The sequence below is a fragment of the Lycium barbarum genome, chromosome 8, assembly GCF_019175385.1.
Source record: "Lycium barbarum isolate Lr01 chromosome 8, ASM1917538v2, whole genome shotgun sequence".
Lineage (NCBI taxonomy): Eukaryota > Viridiplantae > Streptophyta > Magnoliopsida > Solanales > Solanaceae > Lycium > Lycium barbarum.
Genome location: NC_083344.1, coordinates 76,906,320 through 76,925,979, shown reverse-complemented (window position 1 = coordinate 76,925,979; position 19,660 = coordinate 76,906,320). Strand labels below are relative to the sequence as shown.

Genomic DNA, 19,660 nt, shown 5'->3' with positions numbered 1-19,660 from the left:
AACGGTCATAACATTTTGTACAGAGATCCGTTTGGCCTGGTCCTTATATGGATGGAAAGGTATTTCAAAGAGATACTTCCCAAATTCCCAATTAATAAGGGGGCTATGCTAGCTTGAAGTGAGGCCTCATGAAAACTCACTTGAAAACATGGTTCGATTGGTCCCATGGTTCTATACTCTAGTACAGAAGTACGGGATGTTACAGAAAGGTAGTGACTACTTTATTTGATTTGAATAAGGACTTGATGTGTTTTCCCTTAGTACAGGAATCACATACCTTGTCTTCATAGAACTTGAATCTTGACAGACCAAGAACCAGGTCCTTTATTATCAACTTGTTCAGCAAGGAGAAGCTTGAATGCCTAGTCTTTTGTGCCACAACAATGAATCAGTTTTATGTGCACTAAGACTTTTTGCTTGATTCATTGAAGGAGCCAAGATATCAGCTCTGTACACGTTATTGTATCTTTGTCCTCTAAGAACCAGGTTCTTAGATTTGGGTTGTATGACAATGCAATCACTAGAGGTGAAAAGAACCTAGATACCTTTTTCACACATTTGTGACACGTTCAGCAACTTGTTTTTCAACCCTTTGACTTAATACATGTTCTCAATCGATTGAGGGTGGGATTTTCCAACTTTTTTGATATCAAAGATGTCTCTTTTCTTTCTATTGTTAAATCCCACACTCCTTCTTAGATAGGCCTTTAATGAGGGAAATTTTTCTTTTTCTCCTGCCACGTGTCTAAAGTAAGAACTATCCACGTACCACATGTTCTTGCTTCCGCTCATTCGCATGCAAAACAAATCAGAGGTTAGTTTTAGGAATTTAGGCTAGCTTGGGTCCCTTTTTTATGAGTAAAGGATGAATTAGATATTTTTTAGTTCATCCCGGCAATCTTGCACTTTTCGGTGAAGAACCAGGTTCAGTATTCTTCTTTTTCTTAATATATTGCAAATTTCTATGAATTGCCTTGAATTTATGCATGCATGCATCTTTAAAGTGCCCATTGTTCCCACAGTGTGTGCATAATCGATTCTCAAGGATAGAGACATAAATGATTTTGGGATTGTAGGGGTCTTGACCTTTTTATGTCTTGAGCCCTCTTTGTTACTACTATGATTAGCATGCAGAGATGTCAACACTTCTGAGGACCGTCCATTGAAGTGTTCTATCTAATTCATACTTGGCCTTATTCGGATTTTCTTGAAGCACCCTATTTCTTTCACACTCAGCAGAGAAATCAGCCTTGACCATTTTTAGTTCATTCTCTAGTTTATCTAGAATGTCATTAGCATGATCTTTGCCTTTAGAGTTTAGAGGGTGCAGCCAGAAGTCTTCTCTTTTTAGTCTCCAAAGCTGATTTTTCATTATCTAGGGGAAGAACCTAGTTCTTGAGAGTATTAGTCGTATCTTTCAGGTTCTCCTTATTTTCTTCTAGGATTTTGAGATCAATTCCAAGAGCAGCATATGCATTCTTTAATTTATACATTTCAGTATGGAGAATTTCAAAAGCATCAATCACTATGTGAGTTATGCATACTGCTTTCTTCTTAGAGGAAGTATGAATAGCATTTTTAATTTCACTGAAGTTTACTGCATAGTCATTATCTTCAACGTCTGAATCAGAGTTGGCCATCAATGTATGGATGTCTTCTGTGTCAGATTTCAGAATTTGTTTAATCCAATGTCATTTATGCAAGTGAAAAGGCGGTCCCGGTAACAAAATTTACACGTGAGAAGGGGCCATCTTCCTTCGGCTTGAACTCCGGGGTCCGAAGTTGTAACTACATAAGCAGTCCTTCAATCGCCAAAAGTACACTCTTTGAAGATCCTCTTCATTACTAAGATCAATAAAAATTGTACGATAGTCGTAGACTCCAATTTTAACCTTATCTCTGGTCGGAATATTTTCGGCAAAGGTCGATCAGATTTTATCAATTTGGGGCCTTGTCTTTAGGAATTTTCCGACAATGGTGAATTTGCAATCTTCTACCATGATTCCATAATAATTTTCAGCTTTAAAAATGACGATTATGGGTTACGTGTCTAGCTCGAACCACATCGAAGCCCTTCGGAGTTGGATTCAGAGTCGGTTCGCAATTGCAGTCGCATATGTTGATTTTGCAGCATTAGAATCGCTGGGGTTGCCATTCCCAGTAGAGAGCAGAGTATTACCACTCAGGCGAGGTGGGATTTCCCCGTCCGGTGAAGCGATTACAGTGGCGCAGAGGCGCCTGAGGTCGCGAAACAACCGCTAACGGTCTAAAAAGGTACGGAGAGGGCTTCAATTTTTAGAGAGACTTTATTACGCTTTTTACTGAACCGCCGACATGTAATATAGTACGATCATCTAAAATAGGATTAATAACGGAAGGCCAAAACTATCGTTGTGCAACGAGGAGGAAAGCCTTGTTGAGATCCAAAACTAGACAAACGTCGCAATTCTCACTTCTTGTGGACATTGTTGCCGTCATCATTTCCTTTTATTTGCTGGGATCAAGTTTTAAGTCTTACTGATTTGTTTCTGTTAAAGAAATTGTTTAGTTATAAGAACAATTATGATCACAAACTCATTTCCAGAGTGACTTATAAAATTTATACTACTCCATAAAGGAATAATATTTAAAAGGAAAAACAATAAAATAGCAAGACACACTTTAGTTTATGTTTTGTTTATACATGAATTTTACTTGGAAAACGAGTTAAAGATTTTTCAAACGGGAGTTTTTACTTCATTTGAAATATGCTCAAACAAGTTTCTCATTTTTTCAGTATTAGAAATACTGGAGTACAGTATTTGCAGAATGCAGAGACTAATACCTAAACCTTCCGCAAATACTGGAATATCTAGTAAAACTGAACTAATACATTGAGCAACGAAATTAAGACTAAGGTAGGGCAAGATTTCTTTTGCCTTTATGTTCATTACGTTTCCAATAAAATGGGCCTCAAATGGAGAAAAAGAAAAGAGGCAAATTAGCTCTGCATCAGAACAAGTAGATGATACAATTGAGTATAAAACTTTCCTATCTAATTTGACCAACTAGCGTACGAATTTACATGAGGCTGTCATGTCACAACTTGACATTCAAAAATATCACTTTTACTTGCATGAGGCACAGGTAATTTGCATTGTCTACTCGATATCCTTTACAGCATCCTGCATTTGGTTAAAGAACAACCAAGGTACAACCAGCCATAAGTAGTCTTTTAATCAAGGAAATGCAAATGTGTTGCTTATGAATCGTGTCGACAAGCAGAAGGGTTTATTATAAGAAAATGATGGATGAGTTACCTTAGCAAGCTGTGTTACATAAGCTGCAGCGACTGCTGTAAGCAATAAACCTATTCCGAGGGTCAACAGTTGGCCTCCGTTTGTTCCTCCTAAACCAACTCCAGTTTCTTCTTGCTGAAAGAACAAGAAATAAGACATTTCTAAGGTTAGCAAGTTGCCACGGAACCACCATATTGAACAAACTAGCAACATATGAGATGATGTGTTAAGTTATTATATTAGCAGGGGAAGAGGGAGTTTTTCACTTTTTTGGCAATAACAAAGCTTTTGGATTCAATTGCCAGAAATCCCTTATTTCACTTTCTTCTTTTGTTAGAGAACTTTCTTGGGTTCATAAAGCAGTTGTTTCTTGATATTCAACTCACATGAAGGAAAGGTAAATACACTTCTAGTCTCCTGAACCCCAGTATATCACTCATCCTAGACTAAGCTGAATGCATAGATTCACAAATTTCTAAAGTTGGTTTAAGAAGGTAACATGTTTTGAATTTCAGCAATGCATGAAGAGTAGAATAGTCCCGCCAATAAGAGAAAATAATGGGGGGAGGTAGACATCTGCTTCGTAAAGGAACAAACATCACATCCTCAATTATTCGATCAAAACAGAATGGCAATTTGTTTCTTAATAGCTTTGGACTTAAAGGTACCTATGGACATCTACATTCTACAGGAAGACGGATCTTTAAAAGTTATGTAACAGTTAAAATAGGAGGATAGCACGAGTTTTTCCTTTAGTTTACTTTCTGAGTAATATTTCCAGCGGAGAGAAACAATGTAAATTAGGATTACAGTGCCTAACTGTTGCTGAATTGATATAATAGAACTAAAGCGATTGGTCGACATTGAAAAAACAAAATGTTCACAAAGCCAGAGGAAGAGAAAAACTCACAATAATTGCCCGACCAAATGCACCTGCACTCACATAAGCCCAAGATCCAGGAAGCATTCCTAGCCAACTGCATACCAAAGATAAGATGAATCAATATGAAGAGCACTAGACAAGTCCTGGAAGACAGATTACTCTATCTAAGCAAAAAATATCTCAAATAAAATTAGCACCTTGGGTGGCTCTTGATCAGTCAAAATAGTATGCAATAATAGAAAGAAACTCAGTATAAAAGCCTGTTTCCAACTTTATATTAGTGCTTTGTGAAAAGTATGTTAAAAATTGATCTACAAGTATTTTGTAAAGCAGGTTACCAGTCTAATTTACAAACCTAGGCTTAAAATAGAGGTTGATATTTTAATGTTATAGAGGGAAACCTCAACTATTTTGGGACTGAAGAACAGTTTATTGATTGATTGAATTTGATAGCATGAAAACTGTTTCTTGAAATGGTGCCTTTAACGTTTAGGCCCAAAAGGTACTGCAGAAAATCCACAATTAGACTTCTGCCAAAAGTGTTCTTCTAGCACAATTCTTTCCACACTGGTAGTACTTTTAAACATTATCATCAAGTACTTGAAGGCATACTTTTTTATTGAAAGCACTCTCCAAACGCACTGACCTACCAGATGGGCCCTTAAAGGACCATTAACGCAAATTCTGCTAATTCTAAGCTCGTTCAGGTCATCAAAGATGACTATAAGTATCAATATACAAATGAAAGAAACAGACAGCAGCAAACGACTCTGAAAGTGTTCTTTCCACCAAGCATTAGATCATATTTCATCGCAGCTTATTGTATCACTGCAATAGCACATATCTTTTAGAACTTTGAGACCTTTTAACTTGATTTTTTTTCACCAAGTAGCAAATAAAACTGAAGTGATTGACTGGACTGCAGAAAAGCAAGCAATTGATGTGGGAGTCGTAAGAATTAGCACTGAGATGCTCTCTTCTCTATGCATAAGCCAGTAGAGTTACATTTTCAGATGAATACCTGAAATATATAAGCAAGTTTGTTTGTGGGGAAGGAGGGGGGAGCAAACAAATTCAATGCCAGTAAATTCTAGAAATTGGACTTTATCATCAAACTCAATCAAAACATAACAGTTTCAGGAATCTAGATAACAGCAAATGGTGAAGAAAGAAGTAAAATATAGAAATGGAAACTGACCTTCCTAAAACATATGGCACAAACTTGACTGAAGTAAGTCCGTAGAGATAATTCCCCAAAGAGAAGGGAAGCAAAGGGCTCAAACGGAGAAGAGTAACAACTTTGAAACCATTTTCTCCAATTGCTTTGTCTACAGCAAGAAATTTCTTGTTCCCTTCTACCAGCTTAAGAATGCGTTCACGAGCAAAATATCTGGCAATCAAGAATGCAATGCTTGCGGCCACCTGAAAGCAACTTGCACTTTTGAGTACTTGTTGTATATTGATCACCGCTCTATTGAAGTAAATCATCAGCTTACCGTTCCACTAATGGACACAATGATAGTTCCAGTCACAGAGCCAAATAGAAGACCAGCAGACATGGTCAATGGAATTGCTGGTATGGCAAGGATCTACAAGCGAAAATTAAAAAGTTAAAACCAGTTTGATTTCAGAACCTCAGAAAAGATGATATACTTAAAACTGAAAGAATGCTAGGTACTGCAAATCTATCTGGAACAGGAACAAAAACACTGCCTAAAAAACTAACTGTAAAATAGGTTAATGCCAATTCATAAAATAAAAATATGGAGTCTTGCTCGTTTCTCCAAGTTCATTGTATTCCTCTTAAAGAGTAGAAAAGAAGAAAAGCTCGTCGTATGAGCTCCCTATGAGTATCATCTAAAGCACAATAACTTGGGCAAGCATAAGCCATTATGAATCAAAAGGACCATGCACCATATTACCATCCAAAACTTATAAGCTTTGCCACATCAAAACCATGTATCATTAGCAAATACTTTGTAGCAGTTTGTTGCAACATTACAAAATGAGGAAAAAGAATCCAATTCTTACTTCTAATCCAGCATAAACTGCTACAAAAAGAGCATATCCAGCTGGCCCATAACCTGCCACATAAGGAGCCTCGGTCAAACCCAATGTATAAATATATCCATGTGATACAACTGTTAAAAATTCATAGCATTAGTTGTTCATTAGGATCTTGAAGTTATTGGATTTGTTCAACAAAGACCATCAAAGAAACTAAATTTATTGCTGGAGATGCAACAAAAGCTGATAAATCATATCAAACAGTATGAATAAAAAAAAAAAAATTGGGCCATAAGCAGTAAAACTTTACTGGAATGTCTCCTTCACAAAATTTACACACCTGGCGAGAGGGGTAGAGGAAAAAGGGGAAGGTCGCCAAATTGACCCATTCTATCCAAGGGAAGAAAAATATGGTGAGTTTGACGGCAAAAACTACAATCATGGTCAACATAGCGTCCGACAAGTCAAATGGTTGAGTGCTTGGATTTACACAATCCAGCTAGAAGTTTATTTTGCACCCTTCCCAAAGACAGCTTCGAATTCCAGTGAAAGAGTGAAACCATTGATTCTGATAAACGGATATACATTAAAAGCACTACAGTTTTACAGAAGATAGTTTACAGCTTTAGATTGGTTGTAATCTAGTGGAATATAGGAGGAGAATATGTAAGATGTAACACTTTTGAAGGGGGACTACATATTTTGATGTAGTATACAAAGCACTACAGTTCCTAGACAACTCAAAAATTATTTATTTACATCATTCATAATGTTTATACAACTACTCCTCATTGTTTGGAATTTAACTCTTATAACTGAAAGTGCTTTCTAGTGAAAGCAAACCTTTATCGTCATTTGATCCGATCAGCAGTTCTAATTCTTGCAAGAATTTGTATAGGGGCTCCATTTACTTAGGGCTAGAACCAATCAGTAATGACCAATTACAACACAGCTTGATAAAAGATACATGGAAGTGATGTACCTTTAGCCCAGATGAGCTAAAACCCTTAACCACTATCTCCTAAATAAGCTGGGCCAATTTTTGCAAACTTCAGAAATCATTCAGTTTAAGCTTTTCCAGATGACCAACAACTTGAATGTAATCAACTTTCCCAGTATTCAATAGAGATTATGGTCAAAAACACATCTGAACAGTCACTTTTTCGCGAGTTTCACACCCCAACTATTAGTTGTTCCCTTTTCCAACTTGAACTATCACCGTCTATGTAGTAAAACAACTATCACTTATTTAATCATGGGGTCCTATCAGACATCTATAAATATAAGCCTAACATTCTTATTTTATATTCACCTAGGTGATAGTTCGGGTAGGAAAAGGGAACAACCTGATAGTTAGCCTAATCAGCTTCGAGGTGTTTTTAATAGCTCAGGTAGGAAAAGGGAGCTGATAGTTGGGTTGTGAAACTCATGAAAAAGTGATAGTTCAGGTGTGTTTTTGACTGTTAACAATCATCACCAATCTGAGAAAGCTACAAAATTTAATTACCATTCATAGCAGCAGTTAATACCCACGACCAAGAACAATTCAGGAACAAAAGGCAAGAAAGAACACAAAATTGAAATCCATGAGTATTACCTTGAATGAAGCCTGAAAACTGGTTCAAGAAAACATTAATCTGGTCTCTGTAGACGTAACCAACAGCACCAAATCCACCAACTACACCCACAAGCAAAAGACCAGCCAAAATGGTACCTTTAACTGCACTATTATTATCACCATCACCATAACCTCCACCATCACTCTCACTCTCACTCTCATTCTCATCATCTCTTTTGAGGTTCAAATTAAGAAGTCTTTGGGGTGAATTTGTAGGTGACTTTGAAATGGTCTGTTGTTTCTTGGTTTCTTTGAGGGAAGAACATGGTTTCAAGAAATGAAACCTCTTGGGTTTAAAACTATATAGAAATGAATTCTTGGATAAAGTTGAAAGAGAAAAATGAATCTTGGGTACTTGTTGAACTGGAAAAGAAGTAAGGTGTAGACATAGTGGTGTTCTGCTTAAATCAATGGTGGGCATTTCAGTGAGGAGGATAAAGGAAATCCAAAAAAAAACTGCTCCTTTTTTCCTCCTTTTTCTTGTTTATTATCTAGAGTTCATTCAAAGTATTTTGAGGATCGCAGTATGTTGTTGTATTTGTGAAAAGCCATATACAAGCATATAATTTTTAGAATAAATTTGTGATTGTGTAGGGAAAGATAAAATAAAACCGACTTTGGTGATGGAAATAAATTTGTGTTTCTTGTTGGTGCACGTGTAGTTCTTATATTTCTTTCTTCTTTTTTTCCCTTTTTGTTTGTGTTATATGCTCTTTTGGCTTAAATAAAATGCTCCAAATATTCCCCAAAGAAATGGAATTTTAATTTTCACGTACACACTTTAATTTAATATTTAATCAACTAATTGATATTATTGGAAACTTTTATAATTTACACGCTTTGACTCCGCTTTTTTTATGAATAAGGAAGTTATAAGTAGGGGTGTTCATAGTTCGGTTTGGGTCGGTTATTGATTAAAACCATAATCAAACCAATTTAGTCGATTTTTAAATGTCTAAAATCATAACCAAACCAAATAAAACAATAACCCCGGTTTGGTTATTGTCGGTTTGGTTCAGTTTGGTTAGATTTTTTGGTTTATGACTAGCAGCCATAAGACTTATCCGTAAAACATTAAAAAGTTGAAAAAGACATGTCTTTTTTTTTTATTCAAACGATAACTTTTATTTATAGTTTAAGGTGGAACATACATCGTAGAAACATTTGCATTATTAGTGATAGTGTAGTACTCAAGTTACCCAAAGTTGTTAAACTGTTACATATAGAGCTAAAAACTAACTTAGTAGTGGCTGCACCATTTTTGTCATCTTAATACACATACCTGGAAATAAAGTAGAGCATAGGAGTTTTTAGTTGTTGTTACAAACATACATAATAATTAAACATAAAGACTACCTAAAATTAAAATGAAAATATATAAAATAAAAAAACTTTGTATAATGATTCAAACTTTGCGGCTGTACTTTCATTTTGCTCTCAATTCTCCCATTTTATTAAAAAAAAAATTTGTGTAATGATCCAAACTTCATGTGTTTTTCTACCATTATCCCCAAGGCTAGGGTCTCGACTACAAGGATTTATTTTTTTCTGCTTTTTAGGAGGATTACTCACGGAAGAAGTATTAAGGCATTATCATGTGCTTGAGTTGCAGCAAATGCTGATGTTACTGAAGTATCTTCTATAACCTCCAAATCTACATACTCTGTCTTTTTCATAAGAAAAGTATTAGAAGTTTAGGACCCATTCAGACAAGAAAAAAGAAAGGTATATATTCGAAAAAAGAAGAAGAAACAACCTAAAATCAAATGGCTGACAAAGAAAGGCTAAAAATTTAAGTTAAAAACATTAGACTCTAACGTGACTTTTGTTAGTAGATTTACACTTAACACTTAAAAGAGTTAAAAGACTTAAAAGACATAGGCTTGGACATATTCTTAACAACATGGGCTTTAAACAATCATGTGAAATAAGTAAACCAAAAATCAAATTAATGATTAAAAGGTGTAAAATATTTATAATTATTTATGAAAAACTAATATTATACATATAAATAATTATAAAATTTATGTATATAATTTATCGGTTTGGTTCGATTATTTATTCGGTTATTTTTTAATAGAACCATAACCAAACCAAATATAATCGGTTTTTAAAATTTAAAACCAAATCAAACCAAACCAAATGTCGATTTTTTTTATTCGGTTTGGTTAAATTTTCGATTTGATTTTGGTTTTAACCAAAACCGTGAACAGCCCTAGCTATAAGTAATGCAACTATTAATCCGGCTCGGATGAAGAAATTGGGACAAAAGGAAATAACAGATATTGCAGGATTGTGGTTATAAGTTCGGGAGTCGGGAGAAAACACTAGTTATTCAAAACTTCATAACATTTGGTGACTATTTATATAGGATAGAACATTATACTGTGACTATTATGAAACATTCTAAATAAAGGGGAAAAAAACAATAAATAGAAATTGTAAGTGGAAATTAACAGGTATTTATAATTTCTGTTTATTTTTCCTAATTTTGGTGCATTTTTCTCTATATTAACAACAACTAGTGTTGCAATTGGATTCCAAACAGGGAGTATAAAATAGTCGAAACTATTGTTTAAGATATGCAGTTGAATATGAGGTCAAGAATAATTGCTAGTAAAATTATAATTATAATTATTATGATGTGTCCACATCCCTTAATGGAGTGCAGTCACATTATTGCTTACTGTAAAGTCTACTAGAATGAGTGGGTAATCATTGATTCGTTTTTGTTTTTTCATACAAAGATTGAACTCTGAAACCACTTTGGCAAGAAACTAGAAAATGCTTATCATCCAGCACTGCAGTATAGTTATTTTGATTTTTGACAAGCAAGTTAGTAAAGAACTGCAAATTGGACTCTCAATATGGTTGCAAACAATGGCACCTCCTGATGCCTGCCCAGTATTACGACTAGAATATATGCTATATAAGCAAGAGTTAGATATTGACCCTCAATCCTGAGATTGACACGAGTGTTATAATTCAAATCCATATTCTCGGATTTGAAATTGAATTTCTGCATCAGAACCAGAAACAGCAGCGTCTTCATTAGGTGTTGGCACATGATATTTACTTGTGACTGTCTTCAGGCAAGATTAGGAGAACACGGCAACTCCTGCCTGACATTAGTTTTAAGCTTACTTAGATCAAACTCCAGTTTCTTCATAGAAGAGTTGATTCTATGGAGTTGGTCCTTGAGATTGGCTTGTACTACTGCAGGTGAAAGCGCGTCTGGCTTTTCAAGGACCTTAACAGCAGAGCTGGCAGCAAGGTCAATCTAACAACACACAAACAAAAAATGAGCAAAGAAATTTTGCAGAAGAAGAATCTCATAATTGTTTCGAAATGAAATTTGGAACGTTGATAAAATATTAAGTGACTACGTCTATCCAGCAACATCCAAATTATTAACTTTCACAAACGCTGAATAAGAACTCTGATGGGACAGTGGTTAGTTAGAACAAACCTACAATTGTGGAGAAAAAATATGATAGCAGCACGTGAAGAGTTCAACGAAACAATTACTCTTTAACTTCAATCTGTGCCTTGTGGGATCATAATCCAATTAATAAGATACCATAACGGGGCAGACAAAATATCACTCTAAAGATTTCCTTCGTTATATGGTAAACCCCCAAACTCTCAAACCTCCCCTACCTAAAAGCTAAATAGCGGCCACTTCCTTGCTCCCTTGGTGACTCGTACCCCACCACTAATGGTTGGAAGTGGAGGGTCCTTACCTATCCCACCCTAATCAAGTTCTTCATTCATTCTAGTCCACCTACTTTTTCTGAAACAAAGATCTTTTATAGGTAATGCATCGTAAGTTGCACAATCACATTTTCTCATAGACTAAACTTTTAAATAATTATTCACAATTTACCTACTTTTGAGTCCACTTACATTCCATGATAAAGTTATAATTTTGTCAGCATGGTGGTAAAACACCTGGTATTGAGTGCACTAACATTAAAATGCTACAAAGTTTTAGTCCTACCATAAGACCATGCCTATCCAGAATAACCACCATATGGTGACAAGAACACCAAATTTTTTCACAGAATTGCTACGGCTCACAAAAGATTTAATTCCATGGATCATCTAGACGTGGATGGGGTTAATGTCACTGACCCTGAGGAGATTAAGGAGGCTGCTCAGAATTTTTATCAAGAATTATATAAGGAGACTGAATCTTGGAGACCTGATTTGCAGCTTCATGAAACTTCAGTGATCTCTAGTGAAGAACAAATATGGTTACAAAGACAATTTGAGGAGGAGGAAATTCTGGAGTGTATCAATTTATGTGCTATGGAGAAGGCTCCTGGACCAGATGGTTTTCCTATGTTGTTTTTTCTTTCTTTCTGGGAAATGTTGAAGGAAGATATCATAAGCACTGTCCAGTTCTTCCACTCTAACCAGACTTTTGAAAAAAACTTTAATGCTACCTTCATAGCTTTGATCCCTAAGAAAATAGGTGCTGCTGATTTGAAGGACTACAGGCCAATAAGTTTGGTAGGTGGAGTCTACAAAATTAATGCAAAGCTACTAGCAGAAAGGTTGAAGAAAGTGGTGAGTAAGCTGATCAACAAACATCAGATGGCTTTTATAAAAGGGAGACAAATTATGGATGTTGCACTCATAGCTAGTGAATGTATTGATTCAAGAATGAAGGGAGTGGAACCTGGTGTTATGTGCAAACTTGATATTCAGAAAGCCTATGACCATGTAAATTGGAAATTCTTATTAAACAGTCTCAGGCAAATGGGGTTTGGTAGCAAATGGCTGAGCTGGATTGAGTTTTGTATTAAAACTGTCAGGTTTTCTGTTCTTGTAAATGGAGAACCTGTGGGGTTTTTTCCATCTGAGATGGGTGGCACAATGCAGTTCCCTTCAAGATCTCTTTCCTTGGTTGGAGATTGTTACACAACAAATTACCTTTCAAAGATGTTGTGGCTAAATTCGGTAAACAAGGCTTCAAAGACTGTATATGTTGCATCTCACCACAAGATGAAACACCTCAGCATGCTTTTATTGAAGGAAAGGTTGCTCATCATCTGTGGAACAAAATTGGTGCCCCTTTGGGCTTTAAACATCACAATATTCCTTTAAGAGGTTTACTTGAAGAATGGTGGTATAGAAAAGCCAAAAACAAGGTCCACAAATTTACTATGCAGATTGCTCCAATGATGATATTGTGGGAGATATGGAAAGCTTGGAGTTCTTGCAGATTTGGGGAACAAAAGAAGTTTGATTTATACAAGATGGAAATGCAAATCACCTGGAACATGAAAGCTGCAATAATGGTTGCATATCCCAACATCAATGTAGAAGGCAACTGGTGTAACTGTTGTGACATGATTGAAAAACTTAGCCCTGTGGTAAAATGCATCCCTGTATGTTGGAGAAAACCAGAGATGGGATGGTTTAAACTTAACACTGATGGTAGTTTTGTGGATATTCCTAACCGTGCCGGTATAGGTGGCATTCTAAGAAATGAGGAAGGGGATCTAATAATGGCTTTTTCTATCTCTGTGGATTGTGAGAGTCACAATATTGCAGAAGCATTGGCTGCTGAGCATGGCATTAGATGGTGCATGAATCATGGCTTTGATAATGTGCAAATTGAGCTAGACTCCCAACTCATAGTCAAGATGTTGCTCAACAAAGATACAGACAACTTGAAGCTCAAGCAGATCATCAACACCACAAATGGCTTTCTTAAAGATGCAACTGTGCAAATTTCTCACTGTTACAGAGAGGCTAACATGGCGGCTGATTTCCTTGCTAAAATGGCTTCAACAAGTAGAAGGAGGACCTTATATCTTTCTCAAAGGGATTTACCAAGAGAAGTCAAGGGGCTAATTCAACTTGATAAGCAACAACTTCCTACTTTTAGAAGAAGATTTGAAAAATGTAACTTCTTTGTAAGCTAGAATATCTTGATAGCTACGGAGGATTCTGTTCATTTGGCTATCTCCTCCCTTTTAGATTGTTTTTACAATCTCTTTTGTAGACTAGAGGCAAGGTTCCATGTCCCCCTCTAGTCATTGTAAATTACCTTTACTTATATAATACATGGTAGGGGTCAAGCCAAACCCCCCACACTATAGGTTCACAACCTAATGGTGATGGCTTAATATAAAAAAAAAAAAGACAGGGTGACCCTTTATCTCCTTTCTTTTTATTCTGGCAATGGAAGGATTTGATAGCATGATGAGAATTGCAATACATAATAGATGGATCAGGGGATTTCAAATTGGTGGTAGAGCTGGGGAGGAAATGGAGATCTGTCACTTATTGTATGCTGATGACACTGTTATTTTTTGTGAACCAAAGGCTGAACAGATCTGCTATATCATATTGATGTTGATAGTTTTTGAAGCTGTAGCAGGTTTGAGGGTCAATTGGGGGAAAAGCAGTCTATTCCATGTCAAAGAAGTCCCTCATATTCAAGATCTGGCAAGCATATTAAGGTGCAGAGTGGAGAATCTGCCTACAACTTATCTAGGTATGCCACTGGGTAATAAGCATAAGGCACTGGAGATCTGGGATGGAATAGTGGAGAAAACTGAGAAGAAGCTTGCAAGGTGGAAAGCACAATATTTGTCACTTGGGGGAAGATTAACCTTGATTAACTCTGTGCTAGATTCTCTCCCTACATATGTGATGTCCTAATTTCCTATTCCTTTAGCAGTAGTGAAAAATTTAGACAAGCTAAGGAGAAAATTTCTATGGCAAGGTTGCAAAGAAGGAAAGGGTTACAGTTCGGTGGAATGGGATAAAGTAATACTTAGCAAAGCAAGGGGTGGATAGGGAATCATAAATCTAAAGACTACGAAACAATAGTCTTATGATGAAGTGGCTATGGAGATATAATGGAGAGGAAAATGCCCTATGGAAGGAAGTGATCATGGCTAAATTTGGTGAACTTAGTCCTTGGTGTACAGAAACAGTCACTGAACCCTTTGGGGTTGGAGTGTGGAGAACTATCAGGGCTTTGTGGCCATCGATGGAAGCAAATCTGAAAGTTAAGGTGGGTAATAGGGTCAAGATTAAATTTGGAAAGAAGGATGGACTGACCAAACTCCTCTAATGGAATCATTCCCAGATCTGTTCATTATTTGTAATAATCCCGAAGCAAGAGTGTGTGAATGTTGGACACCCCAGGGATGGGACCTTTCTTTTCCTTTCTTTTAGAAGGCTACTAAATGACTGGGAAGTGGAGAGGGTGGCATCATTACTTGGAAAACTAGGAGGCTCCAGTGGTATCACAACAGAACCTGATAAGATTATATGGAAGCATAGCAAGGATGGTTGTTTCACAGTCAACAGTGCATACAAGATAGAGATGCAAGCAGTGGCGGAGCCAGGAATTTGATGAAGGGTGTGCAAATTTTCTTCTTACTTGTGTTAAGGGTGTGCAAAATTGAATATATACTCATTGTAGCTAACATTTAACCTATGTACACCGCGTAATTTTCCGACGAAGGGTGTGCACCTGACCACCCTTCGCCGAAGGTGGCTCCGCCCATGGATGCAAGGTGGAGCTGGAAGGCCACAATATCAATGGAATTCCATCTAAAAAACCTTGGTACCTACCAAGGTGAAATGTTTCACATGGTTAATGGTAAAGAGAGCCCGTCTTACTCAAGAAGTTTTTCAAAAGAAAGGGATGCAGTTAGTACCCAGATGTTTTCTCTGCAACGAAACAGGGGAAACTAACAAACATTTGTTTCTTCATTGTGAGTTCACTGCCCATCTTTGGGAAATCTTTCTCAAACATTCTAATACAAGACGTATCATGCCAAAGCACACTTCAGATCTGTTCAGTCGTTGGATTAGAAGGGGGGGAGCAAAAGTCAGAAAAGGTGGTGGAGGATAATACCAGCCTGCATATGGTGGACTGTGTGGAGAGAAAGAAATGGGAGATGTTTTGAAGACAGATCCAATTCTATTCAGAAAGTTAAATTGAATTGTATTGTATCTTTACATTTTTGGTGTAAACAACTTTGTATAGAGGAATAAGATCAGATTGTAGATTTACTAGGTTTTCTGTAAGTCTTTTTTCCTTTCTTTTGGTTACTCACTTTTTGGAGGTGGCCAGCATACCCTTAATGATGCTAAGGAATACAACTTTACCAGTTTCAAAAAAAAAAAGTACTTCATCGGTTTTCACTTCTTTTTCTTTTAGATAATTCCAACAACATACCCAATGAAATCCCACAATGTGGGGTCTGTTCTTTTGGATAATTCCAAACCATTTAATTATACATTAAACCAACAAGATGTCAACTTTAAAACATTACAAAGGGTCTGCCATTTAAATACCAAAAATATCCATCCACATGTTTGTACAAACCCACATTAGTAAACAGGAAACGCGGCCTTTCTCATGGGCTAAACTTTCAAATAAAAGATATTCTACCCCAATTTTGGGTCCATCTACCTTCAAATACCATAATTCATTTGTCCTTTATTAAAACCATGCCCATCCAGAATTGACAGTCAAATTGGGATGAAGGGATCAACAAACTTTTCTGCATCCCAAACTCGAAGGGCAATAAGTTAGAAATTTAAAATTGTACTTTTTTGCTATTAACACACAGAAGAAGCAACCCTCTAGAACGAACTAATTATACATGGATTTATTTCCCAAATATTAGAGAAGATGACATATGAAAAATGTGGTGATTAATAAACCTGACCTCCGTACACTTCTAGTACAGGGAGCCTCATGCTTTCACATTTTCACATAACACTGAAAGTACTTTAGAAATGGAATTCAGTCCAATAAAACAAGATTAACTCCAGATATAGTTTATTGCAAAAACATGTCGAAAGAAACTGAAAAGAAAACAATACCGAAAAAAAAAAAATTATAAGATAATAGCAAGCTTGTTACTACATAAAGCTAGTTCTTCTGGAAATAACAGGTGTAGCTTTTCCTTATCTAGTTATCTTTCATGTAAATGCACCATTTTCCTTTCTCTATCTCAAATAATTGGGTATTTCTCAAGGCTAGAAATGGAAATAGCATGGATAGAATAAAGAAGAAACGCGACAAGCAAAGGCAAATAAAGTGAGTAAGATGCTAAATCTGGATGGCAAAAGGTGAATAAGAAATACAAATTCCAGAAGCAAATTTCATCTACCTCTAAGCACATGTTGTCGGTCAGGAATGTGTCCGCTATTTAGGAATTTGTTCCATTGACAGTTCAACAACTCTGTTTAAAGCTGCAATACTAGGGGTTTTGTTATTTCTTTTGGATATTATACACAGTTATGGAATGGATTCACATCCCATTGTGGAAGATATATTAACTGCGAGAATCAAACTTTATTTTATAGTTTAGCCACATTTCATCTCCTCCCCTCCCTCTATAACATGTTCTATTGTGCTCTACTTGTAACAATAGATATTAGATTGAAAGGAATATCGATAAAGACTTCCCAAAATCCTTTCAGATATAGCTTGAGACCTCTAAAATTAATAAATGGTACTATATTTACCCAATCGAGCATTTGAGTTTGGCACCACTTCACTCATAGAAAGAAGGAAGATCTATCAAGTATAGCAACCATTGTTCTGAAAGCTCTAAGAGTTACATAATACGGTACCCTAAGTTCTTTCAAGGTTTTACAACCTGCCAGCTCACACATTCTTTGGTGTTTTACAATCTAAATACATAATAACAACAGTCATTTCTCATCATTTAATGCAATGATAAAAATGAAGTCGAGCCCTTGAAATTTTTGTTAGCACAAACTAACCAAAAAAAATTAGAATAAAATCTAAACAGAGCTTAAAGCACTACAAATTATCACCTAGGGTTAATAACACCATATTATATAAAAAAACAAACTAGACAAATATACATTTATTTCTATTATTCGATAAAATCCAGCTGGGATATCAAGTGAAGTTCAACAAAAGATTCAAGTGATTTGAAGCACTATCAAACAACAAACCACTACATGAAATCTGTAAAGCATAGAAGAAGAAAAAAATAGTTTATGCTCCCTGTTTCGTGTAAATTCCTCCATATAATAGCTGGTTATTTATTAAATAATGAATTTTTAAATGGTAAACAAACAGGGAGTCTAATTATAATTTGAGTTTATCAGAGTACTGAAGAGATCAGGGTAGAAAATCCAATTCAAACAGACCCTCTAGACTAAAAACAACAACAACATACCCAGTGTAATCCCACAAGTGGGAGGGTAGGATGTACGCAAACGTGACCCCTACCTTTGTGGGGTAGAGAGGATGTTTCCGATAGACCCGCGGCTCAAATGAAGTGTACACGAAGCAGGATAGAAAGGAGAATAACAACAGCAAAAAAGCAAGGTAAACAAAGCAAATGAAGTAACAGGTAGTAGTAAAAAAAAATGAATAACAAGATACTATGTGAATACTAGGTAATACTCCTTCTATCCCAATTTATGTGGCACAGATCAGATTTCGAGAGTCAAACAGCTTACTTTTGACCGTGAATTCAAGCATGGAATCTTCAAGCTTTTTGAAATAAAATCTACAAATTTGGAAACTACATAAAAAAAACTATAAGTCACAATGATTGACAATTCAAAATATTTAAAAAAATATATGAAAAAGTTAGGTCAAAGAAAGACTTGTTTTAGGTCAAAGAAAGACTGAATCTTAAAATCCAAAAGGTGCCCCATAAATCTGGACGGAGGAAATACTACTAAATAAAACAGAAACATTAAAAAAAATTAAAAAAAAAAAAGGAGAAATATTTTTTATGTACCGCTTGTGAAGCCATATTGAGAAAAGCTTTACCAAGTGGGACAATGCAGAACCTAGAAAAGAAACAAAATTCAATTATATTTCAGCAGAAACATTAATTGAAGAAAGAAAATGAATAAATGCTCACATTGCTCTTCCACCAGCTAGGGCATCTTCTGCTGCGTCTTTCCACTCATCAAACCTGCCAACAACAAAAAACCTATATGAGAATTTTCCATTCTTATGTACTCCCTCCGTTTCCATTTGTGTGTTTAGTTTTGACTTGGCACGGAATTTAAAATTAAACGACACTTTTGAATTGTGCGGTGTCCTTTAATTTTGTGGTCTTAAACATGACGTGGAAAGTTGGAATTAAAGTATTGCTAAAAAAAAAGAAAAAAAGAAAGATGCATCATTTTTTAAACGGATGAAAATAAAAGTAAGATAAATAAATTAAAACAGAAGGATTATATAATAAAGCATCCGAATTCATATTAAGGAAACAAATAAAGAATAGACTTACACCCAACCATATCGGCGGTCAAATAGGAGGCGTTTCGAGGGGCGTTTTGGGGAATTTGAGTTTGAAGTTTCCATATTTAAATTCCATTCCATAGCCCCTGTTTGCTAAGAGCTGCTAAACCAGTTAAAGCTAGGCAAAGAAGAAAACAAAAAGGCAGTTTGATGATTACAACTACGATTAATTCTACAACACCCCCATTTAACTTTATTTTTTTAACATAAGGCCCATTACTATTTCTGTTATTCCACTTCAGCCTATTGACTTCCTCATATCTATAAGGGGTTGTTTGGTTCGAAGACAAGTTAGGCTAGGCCTAGTTATGCTGGGACTAGTTATACTTGGATTAGTTATTCTGATATTATTTCTTATTAAATGTTTAGTTTGTTGTATATGAAGTCCGTGGCATTTTGCACCCTTAATGTGTGCCCAGTTTTGTGATTTGCACCTTATCCTTTCTTTTTTTATGACTTGCACCCTAACCTCTACATTTTTTTGCAAAACAGTAAAACTACTCTTTTTATAAATAATACATGAGGGCAAAATGGGGAATACAAATAAAAAAATCATTAAATAATAAAAAATAAATGATATTCAATCTAAA

At 35.8% G+C, this 19,660-nt stretch overlaps 2 protein-coding genes across 3 annotated transcripts; both read right to left on the bottom strand.

The window, feature by feature from the left end:
- Window positions 1-2,886: 2,886 nt before the first annotated feature.
- On the bottom strand, window positions 2,887-8,412 carry LOC132606212 (uncharacterized). Its single transcript, XM_060319609.1, has 7 exons — window positions 7,766-8,412; window positions 6,193-6,245; window positions 5,658-5,750; window positions 5,360-5,583; window positions 4,189-4,255; window positions 3,300-3,413; window positions 2,887-3,164 (listed from the first exon to the last, which is right to left on the bottom strand). Exons 1-7 carry the CDS (start codon window positions 8,205-8,207, stop codon window positions 3,141-3,143), a joined length of 1,017 nt encoding a protein of 338 aa, XP_060175592.1. The 5' UTR covers window positions 8,208-8,412; the 3' UTR covers window positions 2,887-3,140.
- Window positions 8,413-10,482: 2,070 nt separating this feature from the next.
- Window positions 10,483-19,226, bottom strand: LOC132606211 (uncharacterized). Of its 2 annotated transcripts, XM_060319607.1 has the most exons (5): window positions 19,060-19,226; window positions 18,685-18,738; window positions 18,591-18,610; window positions 18,272-18,336; window positions 10,483-11,066 (listed from the first exon to the last, which is right to left on the bottom strand). In XM_060319607.1, exons 1-5 carry the CDS (start codon window positions 19,149-19,151, stop codon window positions 10,875-10,877), a joined length of 423 nt encoding a protein of 140 aa, XP_060175590.1. In that variant the 5' UTR covers window positions 19,152-19,226; the 3' UTR covers window positions 10,483-10,874. The 2 variants fall into 2 exon arrangements, with proteins under 2 accessions (XP_060175590.1, XP_060175591.1); XM_060319608.1 differs by lacking the exon at window positions 18,272-18,336 and having other exon boundaries at window positions 18,559-18,610; window positions 19,060-19,217.
- Window positions 19,227-19,660: the final 434 nt, after the last annotated feature.

Coding starts and splice junctions, on each gene's coding strand:
- LOC132606212 (XM_060319609.1), bottom strand. CDS start 8,207: ATGCCCACCATTGATTTAAGCAGAACACCACTATGTCTACACCTTACT. Junction 5,751..6,192: donor CAGTTTATGCTGGATTAGAA/GTAAGAATTGGA, acceptor TTTCGCTTGTAG/ATCCTTGCCATACCAGCAAT. Junction 3,414..4,188: donor CATTTGGTCGGGCAATTATT/GTGAGTTTTTCT, acceptor TTGTTCTTTCAG/CAAGAAGAAACTGGAGTTGG.
- LOC132606211 (XM_060319607.1), bottom strand. CDS start 19,151: ATGGAATGGAATTTAAATATGGAAACTTCAAACTCAAATTCCCCAAAA. Junction 18,739..19,059: donor GACCGCCGATATGGTTGGGT/GTAAGTCTATTC, acceptor TGTTGTTGGCAG/GTTTGATGAGTGGAAAGACG. Junction 18,611..18,684: donor CTAGCTGGTGGAAGAGCAAT/GTGAGCATTTAT, acceptor TTTCTTTTCTAG/GTTCTGCATTGTCCCACTTG.